A 14543-nucleotide genomic window follows, 5' to 3' on the forward strand; every position below is an offset into this window, starting at 1 on the left:
CTAAAATATACATTTATATAATCGTTATATATAATGGTATAGACTGTGATTTATGACAATAATCCCAAGTCATTTCAAACATTCTTCTTTGTCGATTTTCAGAAACGGACAAATTATATCGTAAAACAAAAAAAAAAAACTACGATGTGATGTCTTAAAATTGTACATGAATAACATACGTCAGGTTGATTCGTTGACTTATTCGAAGTCTTTTTCGAACACACATGATTTATTAAAGATCTTTTAAAAATTGCGTGTACAAACGAAGTTCGAACTATTTGGTTTTTATGACAATTCTTGAATGATTAGAAAGTCTAAGGTCTCGATCGTCTGTTGAAACTTAAACGTTCTATTTCGGCTAAAAACTGGAACCTGAATATTATCACTTAATCTTCTTGGCGTGCACATTAACTATCAAATATTGTAAAAAAATATTAAAATTTCATAAAACTTTAAACTAGGAAAAATCACATTTTGTGTTACGTAACTGGCATGTTTTCTATTTTCAGTAACGCTATCGGTCAATTTACAGTCTGTCCACAAATTTTTGCACAATTTTCGATTTTAGTCATTTTTTGTCGGAGTGCTGACGTGGCGCTGATAAATGAAATGACGACGAAATGTTGACGTGTCGTCACTGAAAATTGATGACATGACACCAGATATTGTTGACTTGTCAGCACACATATGAAAATGAATAAATTAGAACAAAAAAATACTAGTTAGTGAACTAAAACCATAAATTGATTGATAATAAGAAAGAAAGTAAAAAAAATTGTAAATTAAGAGACCAAAATGTAAATTTATAAAATTATAAAAAAATATAAGGTTGTTTTGATATAAAACGGTATATAAAATTTTCTTATATTGTATTTTTCGATATGATATATAATTTTTGATACAACACGGTATATATGGTACCGTCCCTGGTAACAAACATCCGGCCTAAGATGTGACCTTTGTTCGGTTAATTTAATAATCAATCATTGAGATTCCACGTCAAATCGATCGTACTACATGCAATAATTTAATTCTATTGCAATGGTTATAGTTTATTAAACACGACATTTTGGAGGGTATCTTCTTGTGTATCTCTTGCTTCCGATTAGATTCTAAACTAATGGAAACCAAGACAATTAAATCGCAACTTGTAATAGTGTTCTTGGTCGGCATTTGCTCGGCCGCAGCTATTCTCGACGACGAATCTTCCCTTCTAGCCGTCATGGCTCGCTTGACACCAAACTCCGTATTGGCTAAAAATTGGTCACAAGGGACCGATTATTGCCACTGGATTGGGGTCACTTGCAGTCCAAGGCACCTTAGAGTCACGGGATTGGATCTTTTCGACATGGGTTTACAAGGTACGATAGCACAAGAAATCGGGAACCTCTCCTTTCTGACGTACCTGGACGTCAGTAACAACAGCTTCTATGGCCAAATACCAGACGAGATGGGGGGTTTGGGACGCCTTCGTGTGTTGAGAATGGCCAACAATCAGCTTAATGGTCAGATTCCGCTTAGTTTCGGATCTCTAATCAATCTTGAAAGGCTTAATTTGTCAGGAAACCTTCTCAGTGGTGCGATACCTTGGAGTGTATTCAACCTTTCCGCGCTGAAAGAAATGGATCTTCTAACGAACCAGTTATCTGGGACACTGCCTTTGGATATTTGCGATAATCATTTACGAAACCTGCAAATTTTACGTCTTAGAGATAATCAAATTGATGGGGATATTCCAAATAGTCTATGCAACTGCGTACAACTCCAGAAACTAGATCTCTTTAACAACAAATTCACTGGAAGCATACCAATGGCAATAGGAAACTTGTCACAGCTCCAGTTCCTAGCTGTAGGACGAACTGCGCTAACGGGTACGTCAAAAAATACAAAAAAAATAGAAGAAATTATTTCAAAAAGCTAGGTTTTCATATATATGCCAAAAATATTGAAGGGATGATATAGGTTTCTAAAGTTTTTTATATCTTAGAAACCGCAGAATGTTAGAGTATTTTCTAAAGGGAAAATTATATTTTTTTTGTCAACAGTACTCATAAATTTACGGTTTTGGTCTGCTATGGTTGCAACGAAAAATGATGATATGCATGGCGGATTCAGGATTCAAAAGTATCTGGGCTGACTTCGATCCGTATTAGACAATAATAGTAATATAGGTGAAGATTCTATTAAAACCAAACCGAACTTTCTAAAATGGAAAAAAAAAAATTTTTTCAATGAACCGAATGAACTTTACCACGTAAATATAACAAATCAAACTAAAAAGATTGGTTAATTATGTCGGTAACCTGAACTTTAAGATTTTTTTTTTTAAAAAAAGAAGTTTTAATTAAAAAATGTAATGTAAAAATTGAATTAAATAATATAAATTTTTTATTAAAAAAATATTTTTAAGTCTAATTCTACTGTCTAATAAAATTTTATGAGAATTTTATAACATTTATATCCTTGTAAACTTTATTAGAAAATTTAATAATATTAATTTTTTTAATAAAAGTTAGGTTTGTCCGATTAACCAAAATTTTATATTAACAATTAAAACTAAACCGAACTAATCGATATTTAAAAAACTATAATCGAACTTTCGAATAAACCGAACTGATTTTTCAAATTAATTCAATTCGCTCAGTTGTTTTGGTGGAAACTAATATTTTGCTCACCTATAAAATGTAATTGATGTATGCCCGTTCTTTACTTGTCGATGTCTGCCCTTTTAGTTTAAATAACTTGATATTTTTTTTATTACCCGAGTTATCTAACTAGAAAAATCCAATTATTCCAAAAAAATTTCAACAAAGAATTTTTTTTTTCAAATCTCTTAATATTCAATTTTCGGTTATTCTAACTAGAAAATAGCAACACAAGCTAATAATAATTGCAACATCAATAATTCTCAAATATCTCAATCAATTGATTTTTTCCTCAAAATTTGCAACAATAGATTTTTCGGGTAAAAATTTAAACTAGAAAATTTATATACATCATAAGACAATATTAATGCAATTCAAATAATCACAATTAAATATTCTACATAATTTTATAGTTGGTGAATATTACCTCAAATTCGTATAATTTCATAATCTACGACAATAAACAAGAATGAAGTGTGATTTGTTGTAGGCATTATTCTATTTTTAATTTTTTAACATGTCACCAAAAATTGCTATCATGGCGACAAACATTGCTAATTTGTATGGTGTCACACAAACATCCAGTGAAAAATACTAAAATTGAAAAAGAAAAAACAAGTTAATGAACTAAGATTATCAATTGACGGATAAGATGACCAAGAAAAAATAACATGTAAGTTATAAAACCAAAAAATGTATTTTTCCTATTTCTAAGCATATAAACTAAATTTTAGTAATTTTCCGAAAATTTAGATATCTTGGGCGGAAAGAAATAATTATGTTAATCATTAAATGTTATTTACACAATGAGGCATGTTTTGGTTCATGTGATTGACGAATGATGTACGATACATAAACGAACAAATCGATAAATATGAACAACAGAATAATATGCAACTCAAATTTTTTTTATAGACATCGAACAAAATATTGGTAGAAAAAAAGCTATAATTTTATACGCAAAAACTTGTGTGAGATGATCTCATGTGTCATATTTTGTGAGACAAATATCTTATTTTAGCCATCCATAAAAAAATATTACTTTTTATGCTAAGAGTATTATTTTTTATTGTGAATATCGGTAGGGTTGACCCGTCTCACAGATAAAGATTCGTGAGACCGTCTCACAAGACACTTGCGACGACTTATAACATCAACTAACGAAAATATTCACTTGCTCCGTATTTGATTTGCCAAAAGTATACAAATTGACAACACTGTTGAGCGACACGTGAATATATATACATGCAGGCACTATTCCATCATCAATTGGCAATTTGACAAATTTGGAGACACTGGTGATCAGAGAAACCTCTATTCAAGGAAAAGTTCCTGTCGAAATTGGGCGCTTACGGAGTATAAAATGGTTGGATTTGGGAGAAAATATGCTGCACGGAGATATACCGCAATCCATCTTCAATCTCTCAACATTGCAAATGCTTTCGCTTCTCAAGAATCAGTTATCCGGAAACCTCCCTTCTTCCATAGATGAAGATCTTCCAAATCTTGGAGCTCTATATCTGGGCCGTAATCGAATCAATGGAACGATCCCAAATTCCATCTCGAATATCTCAGGATTAGTGGCTCTAAGCGTCTCTAACAATTCTTTCAGTGGACTCATACCCGTTACTCTCGGGAATTTACGCCTGCTACAAGTTCTAGACTTGGCAGAGAATTATTTCACCAATGATCTGTCCATACCCGAACAAGAATTTATTACTCCTCTGACAAAATGCGAGAATCTGGAGTTATTGCAGTTTCCCATTAATCCCATAACAGGAATGCTCCCGAAATCCTTAGGATCGAACAATTTATCCGCATCACTTGTGAATTTGTACACGTTTTCTTGCAGATTAACTGGCGCGATCCCGGATGAAATTGGTAATCTAAGCAGCTTGACTTTGATTAGCATCGGAGATAATTACTTCACGGGAGTTATTCCGGAGACTTTACAGCATTTAAGCAACTTGCAAGTGATTGATGTTTCCATCAATACGCTGGTGGGCCCCATTTCCCAGAGCTTTTGCAACCTGAGAAATATTTTTCAAGCATCTTTTTCGGCTAATAAGCTATCTGGACAGCTACCCAATTGCTTAGGAAGCCTTCCTTCCCTGCGAATGATCGATGCTGCGGACAATGCCTTCAATTCTAATATACCGTCCACTTTTTGGTTAAATAAGGCAATTCAGAGCCTGGATTTATCTAACAACTTCTTTGATGGTTTACTGACTGAAGAAATGGGAAATATGGATAGCTTGGCAGACTTACGTTTGAATGGAAATAAACTCTCTGGGAAAATTCCAACAAATATTGGAAATCTTCAAAGCTTAAGCCATGTATCACTGTCGGATAACAAGTTCAACGCCTCCATACCCGATTCATTTGGCAAGTTAAAAGGCTTGCAATACTTGGACCTGCCCGTCAATAGTCTATCCGGTTCAATCCCAAAGTCATTGGAGACACTTGTATATCTTGGTTACTTCAATGTTTCTTTCAACGAACTCAGCGGTGAAATTCCAAATGGAGGGAATTTCGTGAACTTCACAGCCGATTCTTTCAGAGGTAATATAGAGTTGTGTGGAGCTTCCCGATTCGATGTCCCCCAGTGCAAATTGGATAGTATTCCTAAAGCTTCAAGAAACAATAGGCTTTTGAGATATATACTGCCACCGATAGCTTTACTTATAGTTGTTGCAGCCATGTTTTTTATAAGCTTGTTTCTAAAATATCGTGGTGAAAGATCATTGCTTTCAGCGCTGTCCAACTTGCCTCTAGGCCCTAAGCACGACAGGATTTCGTATCGTGAAATTCTTAGAGCCACAAGAAACTTTGACCCGGAAAATTTGATAGGAAGTGGCGGCTACGGATCGGTGTACAAAGGATTCTTTCCTAATGAGAAAACGTATGCTATCAAGGTTTTCAATCAAGACATGCAGTGTGCACTTAAGAGCTTCGATACAGAGTGTCAAGTAATGCGTCGCATTCGGCACCGAAACATAGTCAAAATCGTTACAAGTTGCTCCAATATCGACTTTAAGGCGTTGGTGATGACATATATTTCTAACGGCAACCTTGACAGATGGCTTTATTCTCCTGAAAAGTCCTTGAGCATTGGTCAAAGATTGGAGATAATGACAGATGTGGCATGTGCGATAGAGTATCTACATATTGGTTATTCATCACCAATCGTCCATTGTGATTTGAAGCCAAGTAATATCCTCCTGGATGAAGACATGGTTGCGTATATAGGTGATTTTGGCATCTCTAAACTCCTATCAGAAGATCACAGGATGGCACAAACTAAGACTTTGGGCTCCATTGGGTACTTGGCACCAGGTAAGGTTTTTCTCATTGAATTTTTAGTTAGTTGTTTTCGATTCTCGAGGTGGGCCAAGTTCATTTAGTCAAAGCCCATGATTTGAAGACACTCAAAGCCCATGTGTGAAATGACAAGCCCATATATTATGGGTCCAGTAAACACTAGGATCAATCTAGAAGGATTTACTGTTGTAACAGAATGAGTGATAAGATTTTACGTGTCAATAGCTAGTAGCTTCGAATCCTCTGTATAAATAAGTTATCAAGCGAAAATGATATACAAGAAGAAATGTTTCACACCTGTATTGTTATTTCTCTTTATCTACTTTTCTAAGTTGGTATCAGAGCCACACCATGGCTAACGCCAGCACCAGCAGTGCTTCACCCATCCTCACGGAGATGACAGCAACTGTTCCAAGCCTTTTATCTATTAACCCAGCCAATCAGATTAATTCCGTTAAGCTAAGTGACGATAACTTCCTTCTATGGCATCTTCAAGTTCTTGCTGGAATTCGTGGCTTGGGATTGGAAGATTTCATTCTTACAGATCCCCCAATTCCTTCCATTGAGATTTCTGAAAATGGCACCAGTGTTACTAGCAATCTTAAAATCATTAACTGGAATAGACAAGATCAGCTCCTATTTTCTTTCCTCTTATCGTCTATGACAGAGGCTGTTCAAAGCCAAATGATTGGGCGTACCACGTCCTCTCAACTCTGGCTTCGTGTCTCACGCTTATTTGCCTCAAGATCAAAGGCAAAAGTAATGCAATATAAACTACAATTGCAGACCCTGAAGAAAGGAAATCAGAGTATGAAAGATTATCTGAGCAAAATGAAACATCTCATGGATATTTTAGCAGCATGTGGTCATTCCATCAGTGAGGATGATCAAATCCTTTATGTCCTCAGCGGAGTAGGTCTTGAATATGATTCTGTCGTAGTTCACGTAACCTCAAGAGTTGATACTTTAGCATTTTCAGAAGTTGCTGCTCTCCTTCTCACTCATGAAGGACGTTTGGAATTGCACAACACCAGCAATGACACTCTACCTCATTCAGTGAACACAGCTACACTCCCTCCACAGAAAAAGCCTGAGCAATTCTCTTCACCTCGAGGATTCTATTCCTGTGGTCGTGGTCGAGGTCGCGGAAGGAATACTCGGGGGGAACGACGTTTCTGGAACAATCATAATGGCCGATCTATCTGTCAAATATGTGGGATTGCTGGCCATGTAGCAGAAATTTGCTATTACAGGTTTGATGCTGAATTTGTTCCTAAACCTGCAAATTCCTCTCGGTCACCATCGCAGGGATTTTTGACTTCACCACACCAAGGTCATTCACGACCTCCTTCACCAATCTATCCATCCGCAGCCTTAGCCACTGCTACTTTTGAATCTGCCGAGAATGATTGGTGGTTTCCAGATTCAGGTGCTTCCCATCATGTTACAAACAATCTTGGAAACCTCACTATTGGCTCCGAATACACTGGAGGTGGTAAGGTTCATATTGGAAATGGTGCAGGTCTGTCTATATCTCATGTTGGTGATTCTAAATTTCGTTCTTCCTCCTCTCGTCCCTTTATATTAAATAACTTGCTCCGTGTCCCTCGTATTACTAAAAATCTTCTAAGTGTTAGCAAGTTTTTTCATGATAATAATGTCTTTTTTGAGTTTCATCCTTCCGTTTGTCTTGTGAAGGATCTAGCCACGCAAGCTGTTCTTCTCCGCGGAATTTTGCATGAAGGTTTATACAAGTTCACTCTTGGGACTCCTCTTCCAGCCACCTCTCCACAGCCTACATGCCTTCACTCCACATTTTCTGCCCCATCTACTAATACTCCCCAGCATTTAACCAAGGATTCTCCATCCATTTTGGACCAGTGGCACTATAGATTAGGACATCCACCCCTTCCTATTGTTAAGCAAATTTTATACAACTGTAATTTGTTGATTCCAAGAACGGCTGTTATGAAATTATGTGAATCTTGTGAACTTGGTAAAAGTCATAGACTCCCCTTTCCTAATTCGCAAACAGTTTTTTCCGAACCTCTTGAACTTGTTTTCTCCGATGTTTGGGGTCCTGCACACACTCCTTCACGCAATGGTTTCAAGTACTATGTCAGCTTTGTAGATGCCTTTAGTCGATTCACATGGATATATTTTCTTAAATTCAAATCAGAAGTAGTTCAAGTTTTTTCTCATTTCAAAAAACATGTTGAACTACAACTCAACCATAAAATCAAAGCTGTTCAATCCGATGGGGGTGGAGAATTTCAATCCTTAAGTACATTACTTCAAACATATGGGATAACACATAGAGTTTCCTGTCCGTATACATCAAAACAAAATGGTGTCGTTGAACGAAAACATCGTCACATAGTCGACACTGGTTTGTCTCTTTTAGCTCATGCTTCCATGCCGTTACAATTTTGGGATGATGCTTTTTCTACGGCTGTCTACCTAATCAATCGATTGCCTACAGTTGCTCTTCAGGGGCTTATTCCTTTTCAGACACTGTTCAAAAAGTCACCAGATTACTCTTATCTTAGAACATTTGGTTGCCTTTGTTTTCCATGTCTTCGTGATTATAATCCTCATAAACTTAACTTTCGCTCCACCTCGTGTACGTTTCTTGGCTATAGTGACAAACACAAAGGGTATAAATGCATTAGTACCACTGGTCGTGTCTTCATTTCAAGGCATGTCAAATTTCATGAGCAAAACTTTCCTTTCCAGAAGCATCTTGATGACCCTAGTACCACTTCCATACCTCAACCCTCTTCATCTTCACTTTTTTATTTGCCAAAAGTTCTTGCCTCTTTTACCTCAACTTCTCCAGCACCTCTACTCAATGACTCTTCACCTCAGCTGTCCCCTGCTCACTCTGATAATACACCAGCTGCTTCATCTATTGTTTCTTCACCTCCTGACCGAATAATTTCTTCACTATCACCTTCCCCTTCAGTCACCACACCTGCGCTTACTCCATTGAACCTTCACCCGATGGTGACTCGTTCCAAGCATGGGATTTTCAAACCAAAAGTTCACTTATCTTTACATTCCAGCATCTGGGAGCCATCATCTTTTCAAGAGGCCAGCTCACATCCTGAATGGCGTAAGGCTATGGAAGTTGAGTATCAGGCACTAATGCAGAATCATACATGGACTCTTGTACCACCACCATCACATTTACCTATCATTGGTTGTAAATGGGTTTTTAAACTCAAAACAAATCCAGATGGCTCTGTTGCTCGATATAAAGCCCGGCTTGTCGCAAAGGGCTACTCTCAGACTCCAGGGCTTGATTACAAAGAAACATTTAGTCCGGTTGTGAAACCTACCACCATTAGACTGGTCCTGTCTGTGGCTGTCTCAAAAGGCTGGCGAATTCAACAAGTTGATGTCAATAATGCCTTTTTACACGGTCAACTTACTGAGCTAGTGTATATGCGTCAACCACCAGGATTCGAAGTCTCAAGTCATAGCTCTACTCTCGTGTGCAAACTGAATAAAGCTATATATGGGCTAAAGCAAGCCCCTCGAGCTTGGTTCGAACATCTATGTCATACTCTAAAGCTTATGGGTTTTATTGAATCTAAAGCTGATGCCTCCTTATTTGTTAAAGCTCACGCCACTTCTGTAATTTATGTGTTAGTCTATGTTGATGATATTCTAATTACAGGAAGTGACGCTACTCAAGTTCGATCACTCATTTCAGCTTTGCACAATCAATTTTCTCTTAAAGACTTAGGAGATGTGACTTATTTCTTGGGCATTGAAGTTTGCAGATCACTGGATAAATCCATGACTCTCACTCAGACTAAGTATGCGCAAGATCTGCTTCTCCGTACTAAGATGAGTAATGCCAAAGCTTTGCCAACACCAATGACTTCTGGTCTCAAGTTGTCTTCTAAAGAAGGTGAACCTTTTGAGGATGTTACACTTTATCGCAGCACAGTAGGAGCACTCCAATATCTAACTATTACTCGCCCAGACATTGTCTTTAGTGTCAACAAAGTGTGTCAATTTATGCAAGCTCCTTCACACTTGCACTGGAAGGCGGTAAAACGCATTTTACGATACTTAAATGGTACACTGGGATATGGTATTCGTATCACTCCTTCCTCAGCTTTTATTCTACAAGGATTTTGTGATGCAGATTGGGGTAGTGACCCTGATGATCGTCGATCTACCTCTGGTTTCTGCTGGTTTTTTGGGTCTTCGCCAATCTCGTGGAGCTCCAAGAAGCAACCAATTGTGTCCATATCTAGCACTGAAGCAGAATATAGAAGCGTTGCTAATGCCACCTCTGAGCTTCTCTGGCTTCGATCTCTTCTGTCTGAGTTACATGTTACTGTCTCAAGTCCACCTATTCTTTGGTGTGACAATCTCAGCACAATTGCACTAACTGCCAATCCCGTATTACACGCAAGAACCAAGCACTTAGAGCTTGATCTCCATTTCGTTCGAGAAAAAGTATTGGCCAAAGAACTTTCAGTACGCCATGTTCCTTCCATTGACCAACTGGCGGACATGCTTACTAAACCCTTGTCAGCGATCATGTTTCATCGTCTTAGGAGCAAGCTTTGCGTGGTTCCTCATCCCCTGCAAAGCTTGAGGGGGCCAGTCAAAGCCCATGATCTTGAAGACACTCAAAGCCCATGTGTGAAATGACAAGCCCATATATTATGGGTCCAGTAAACACTAGGATCAATCTAGAAGGATTTACTGTTGTAACAGAATGAGTGATAAGATTTTACGTGTCAATAGCTAGTAGCTTCGAATCCTCTGTATAAATAAGTTATCAAGCGAAAATGATATACAAGAAGAAATGTTTCACACCTGTATTGTTATTTCTCTTTATCTACTTTTCTAAGTCATTTCACTCGTTTTCTTTGGATGTTAGAATACGGATCAACAGGCATAGTATCGACAATGGTGGATGTTTACAGCTACGGGATTTTGTTGATGGAAACATTTACAAGAAAGAAGCCAACGGATGAGATGTTTTTTGGAGAGTTAACCTTCAAGAAATGGGTTTCCGAGTCATTTCCCAACGCTGTAATACGGATTAGTGATGCTAATTTGCTGAATACAAGTGAAGAATCCGTGATAGTTAAATATGAAAATTGCTTAAGATCAATCATGAAGCTGGCTTTAGAATGCACAACAGATTTACCTGAAGGGAGACCCAATATGAAAGATATTCTAGCAAAGATGAACAAGATCAAGATTGAAGTTCTTTGCTAGTTAGATCATCACCGGAGGAAAAGTTAAATAATTATATGTTTATGCTTTTTACGTTCTTAGTTGGATCCTTGTTGATACTCATGTTTTGTTTGTGAGGTTAAATAAGAACTAATGTTAATGTTGTTGGGTGTAATAATTGTCTCTGTTGGAAGAACGATCGAACCGTGATGTTTAAGTTGTTGTGCGGTTTAAAAGATTTGAATTTCACCGTTACTACTATCTATAGCTTTTAAGTATATTTAAACTTAGTTCACCTTTAACAATTTAAGTAAAAAATAATATTTGAGTTGACTTGATTTGATTATGTCTTTATTGAATATATAAAGAATTATATAGAGCATCTTAATAATTATTCATTAATGATGTTGTTAACTACATTTGGTGAATGTTTGGGATTGGTGCACCCAACGAAATAATGCTTATGAAGCTGAAAGATTAGTAGGAGAGTAGTAAGCACTAGAAATCATGGCTAGTACTTACTAATTGTATTAAAGAAATAAATTAAATTTTTTAATTAATTTCGTAAGAAGTTTGATGATGGTCAGTTTATCATGAATTAATTAATTAATAAATAATAAATTTATAAAAGAATAAACCAAATAAGTATATAATCAGTTATGTTATTCAAATATATTTATAAAATGTATATGAAATACATAAAATCAATAATCATATGTAATTCTCGTAGTCAACATTTGATCATATAAAACAAATTAATTTTCTTATAAAGGAATAAATCAAATTGAGTGGTAATTAAAAAATGTTAAAAGTAAAGGTTTAAAAATTATGGCGATAAAGTTTTTGTATTGAAATATTCAACTATTTTGAATTTTATAGCGAATTATTTATTAATTTTTCATAGTATTTGGAACAAATATTACAATGACATCAAACTCTTTCGCACATGTATTTTACTACTGTTACAAAAATCATTAACAAGGGGACAAAAAATGAATGTAACATAGTTGTCGACATTTTTAATTAATGTGCTAAGCACCGCCACCAGAACCATATTTCTTGCCAAAGGCAAGGAGCTGCAATCTGTCGTAACCAGATAGCACACCAGCACCAGCAATAGCTCGTAGGATGTTAGCTCCAGCCCCCTTAAATAGGGACTTAGGTCCTTCTTTCTTGATGATCTGGGAGAAAGCATCAATGGAGCTCTTATATTTGACAGCTTCCCCAGAAGTCATCATCATCCTTCTACGAACCGTATCGATTGGGTAAGCTGCTAAACCAGCACCATTTGTCACAGCCCATCCCAGCAAGAAACTTGCCAAGAAACTATCCTGTAGATATTAGAATACAAAATCCAGTTTCAAGACATTTTAACTCAAAAAACAAAATGTGATGCATGCTAAAAAAATGAGAATAATTGAACTATTGAAGTCTTCTAACCTGCAACGAGCCAACAAGAACAACAGGCTTTAAAGAGTCATAAAGGCCAAAGTAAAGACCACGATAAACTACAATTCCAACGCAAGAGATGTTAAATCCGCGATATAGTCCAACAATGCCATCCGATTGAAGCGTTTTCCTGTAAACATCAATCAAGCCATTGAACTGCCTTTCACCACCTGTTTTGACAGCCTTGGCATCGTTTGTCAACCTTGTTCGGGCATAATCAAGGGAGTACACAAAGAGGAGGGATGTCGAACCAGCAGCACTACCCGATGCCACGTTCCCTGCAAACCACTTCCAATAACCGTCCTTGTCTTTATTGAAGTTAATCAGTCTCTTGAAGTGATCTTTGAAAGCGAAGTTAAGGGCCTGCAGATACACACGAAACTAGAGATATAGTTGATGTTTTTCGGATCAATATTGAGAAAACATATAAAATTATTAATAAACTTCACAAGAAACAACTGAGAAACAAGGGTTACAGTACTCAGGTTCTTGGAATTGCGGCATCACTTGATCCTACAATTAATATTACACGCGTCCAGTCCCTGCTCCAACCCAGGGCCAGGTGTTTTGGTTAATTAATGCAGAAAATTATTAACTTCTGGTATAACAACAAGTATTCGGTCATATTCTAATGCTCTAAGATTCCACGAAGATTGTATCTATGAAGATAAAACATGAAGCAGATATTTAAGAGAGCGATAGGAAAGCCGTGACTTTGTCAATATATTAACCTGTGTGGGAAAGTATCTGATCACATTAGTATTATTGCCTCTCCAAAGAGAAAGGACACCTTCATTCCTGATATTTCTTGCGAAGCAGTCCGAAATTCCCTTGTATGGTTCAGACAGCCTCCCAGCTTTGATCATCTCATCTTGATTCTGAATTAGCAGTTTCACTCTCTCAATCGGAGCAGCCACGGTTTTCGATACAGCACCAGACACACCTCCCATTAAAAACTCCGTCATAAAAGTGGCTAACCCCTTATCTTTCTCCGCTGGAGCCCGTATAAGAAAAGATTGAGCATGTACCTTTTGAACTACAGATGGATATAGCGTACGATCCACCATGTTTGCTACTTATTATGCTAACCTGACAAGATCCTAGAAACAAAAACAATTAGAACAGGTTAGAAAAAGCAAACAAACTATATTATCTACATGACATAGGATCAAACAAAAACAATGAATTTTCTTAAAATTTACTTCAATGAATGTAAGACGAACAAGAGAGGATATTCGGGTACCTGATTCGTTAATTGACGAATCCTTAAGCTGAGTGAGTATTTATCAATATATATAATATAAACCAGTCAATTCGAATTGCAATACTTTTCTTAGCCGCCGATTTGAATTTTCCGTTGAATTTTCTCAACCCACAATTCATATCTATCGACGAGTTAAGTTGAAAGTGGGAGAATGAAATCTTGCGCTATTTTACAAGGACAGCTGTGCAATTATTTTATAATAATAATGCAAATCTTAACATTTAAATTTGAATAATGTTTTAATATGATGTAGTATAATATTGTACCCCAACTAAACTGGAAAATACAAGTCAAATTTGATATCATGAGGATTCCTAATTGGACACGAACACTCCGCCTGCGTTGAGTTTGTCATTTCCTATTTGGTTTCTTCATTTTTCTAGAATAAACCTGCTCACCTTCCTATTTGGTTTCTTCATTTTGTTTTAATTATTATAGATATGTATTAAGTTTATTATTTATTTTTAAATGTAAATATTATTTAAATAATAATAAAATATTTATTTTATTATTTTAATAATGAGATATCTAAACATAAAAATTAAAATAATAATTATTTATTTTTTAAATATTTATTTATTGATTTATGTTAATTATTAATAATTAAGGAATACTTTGATTTAATGATTTATAGATAATATAATTTAGTACAAAAA

At 36.2% G+C, this 14543-nt stretch overlaps 2 protein-coding genes across 2 annotated transcripts; one reads left to right on the forward strand and one right to left on the reverse strand.

Annotated features, from left to right (window-relative positions):
* Positions 1-1084: 1084 nt before the first annotated feature.
* LOC140978013 (uncharacterized) lies at positions 1085-11412 on the forward strand. The gene is made up of 3 exons (XM_073442731.1): positions 1085-1871; positions 3897-5981; positions 10873-11412. The coding sequence occupies exons 1-3, from the start codon at positions 1121-1123 to the stop codon at positions 11214-11216; spliced, it is 3180 nt and encodes a 1059-aa protein (XP_073298832.1). The 5' UTR covers positions 1085-1120; the 3' UTR covers positions 11217-11412.
* Positions 11413-12029: 617 nt separating this feature from the next.
* LOC140978020 (ADP,ATP carrier protein, mitochondrial-like) lies at positions 12030-14027 on the reverse strand. Its single transcript, XM_073442745.1, has 4 exons — positions 13867-14027; positions 13355-13723; positions 12615-12986; positions 12030-12505 (listed from the first exon to the last, which is right to left on the reverse strand). The coding sequence occupies exons 2-4, from the start codon at positions 13688-13690 to the stop codon at positions 12206-12208; spliced, it is 1008 nt and encodes a 335-aa protein (XP_073298846.1). The 5' UTR covers positions 13691-13723; positions 13867-14027; the 3' UTR covers positions 12030-12205.
* Positions 14028-14543: the final 516 nt, after the last annotated feature.

Source organism: Primulina huaijiensis, chromosome 1 (genome assembly GCF_012295235.1).
Source record: "Primulina huaijiensis isolate GDHJ02 chromosome 1, ASM1229523v2, whole genome shotgun sequence".
Taxonomy (NCBI): Eukaryota; Viridiplantae; Streptophyta; class Magnoliopsida; order Lamiales; family Gesneriaceae; genus Primulina; species Primulina huaijiensis.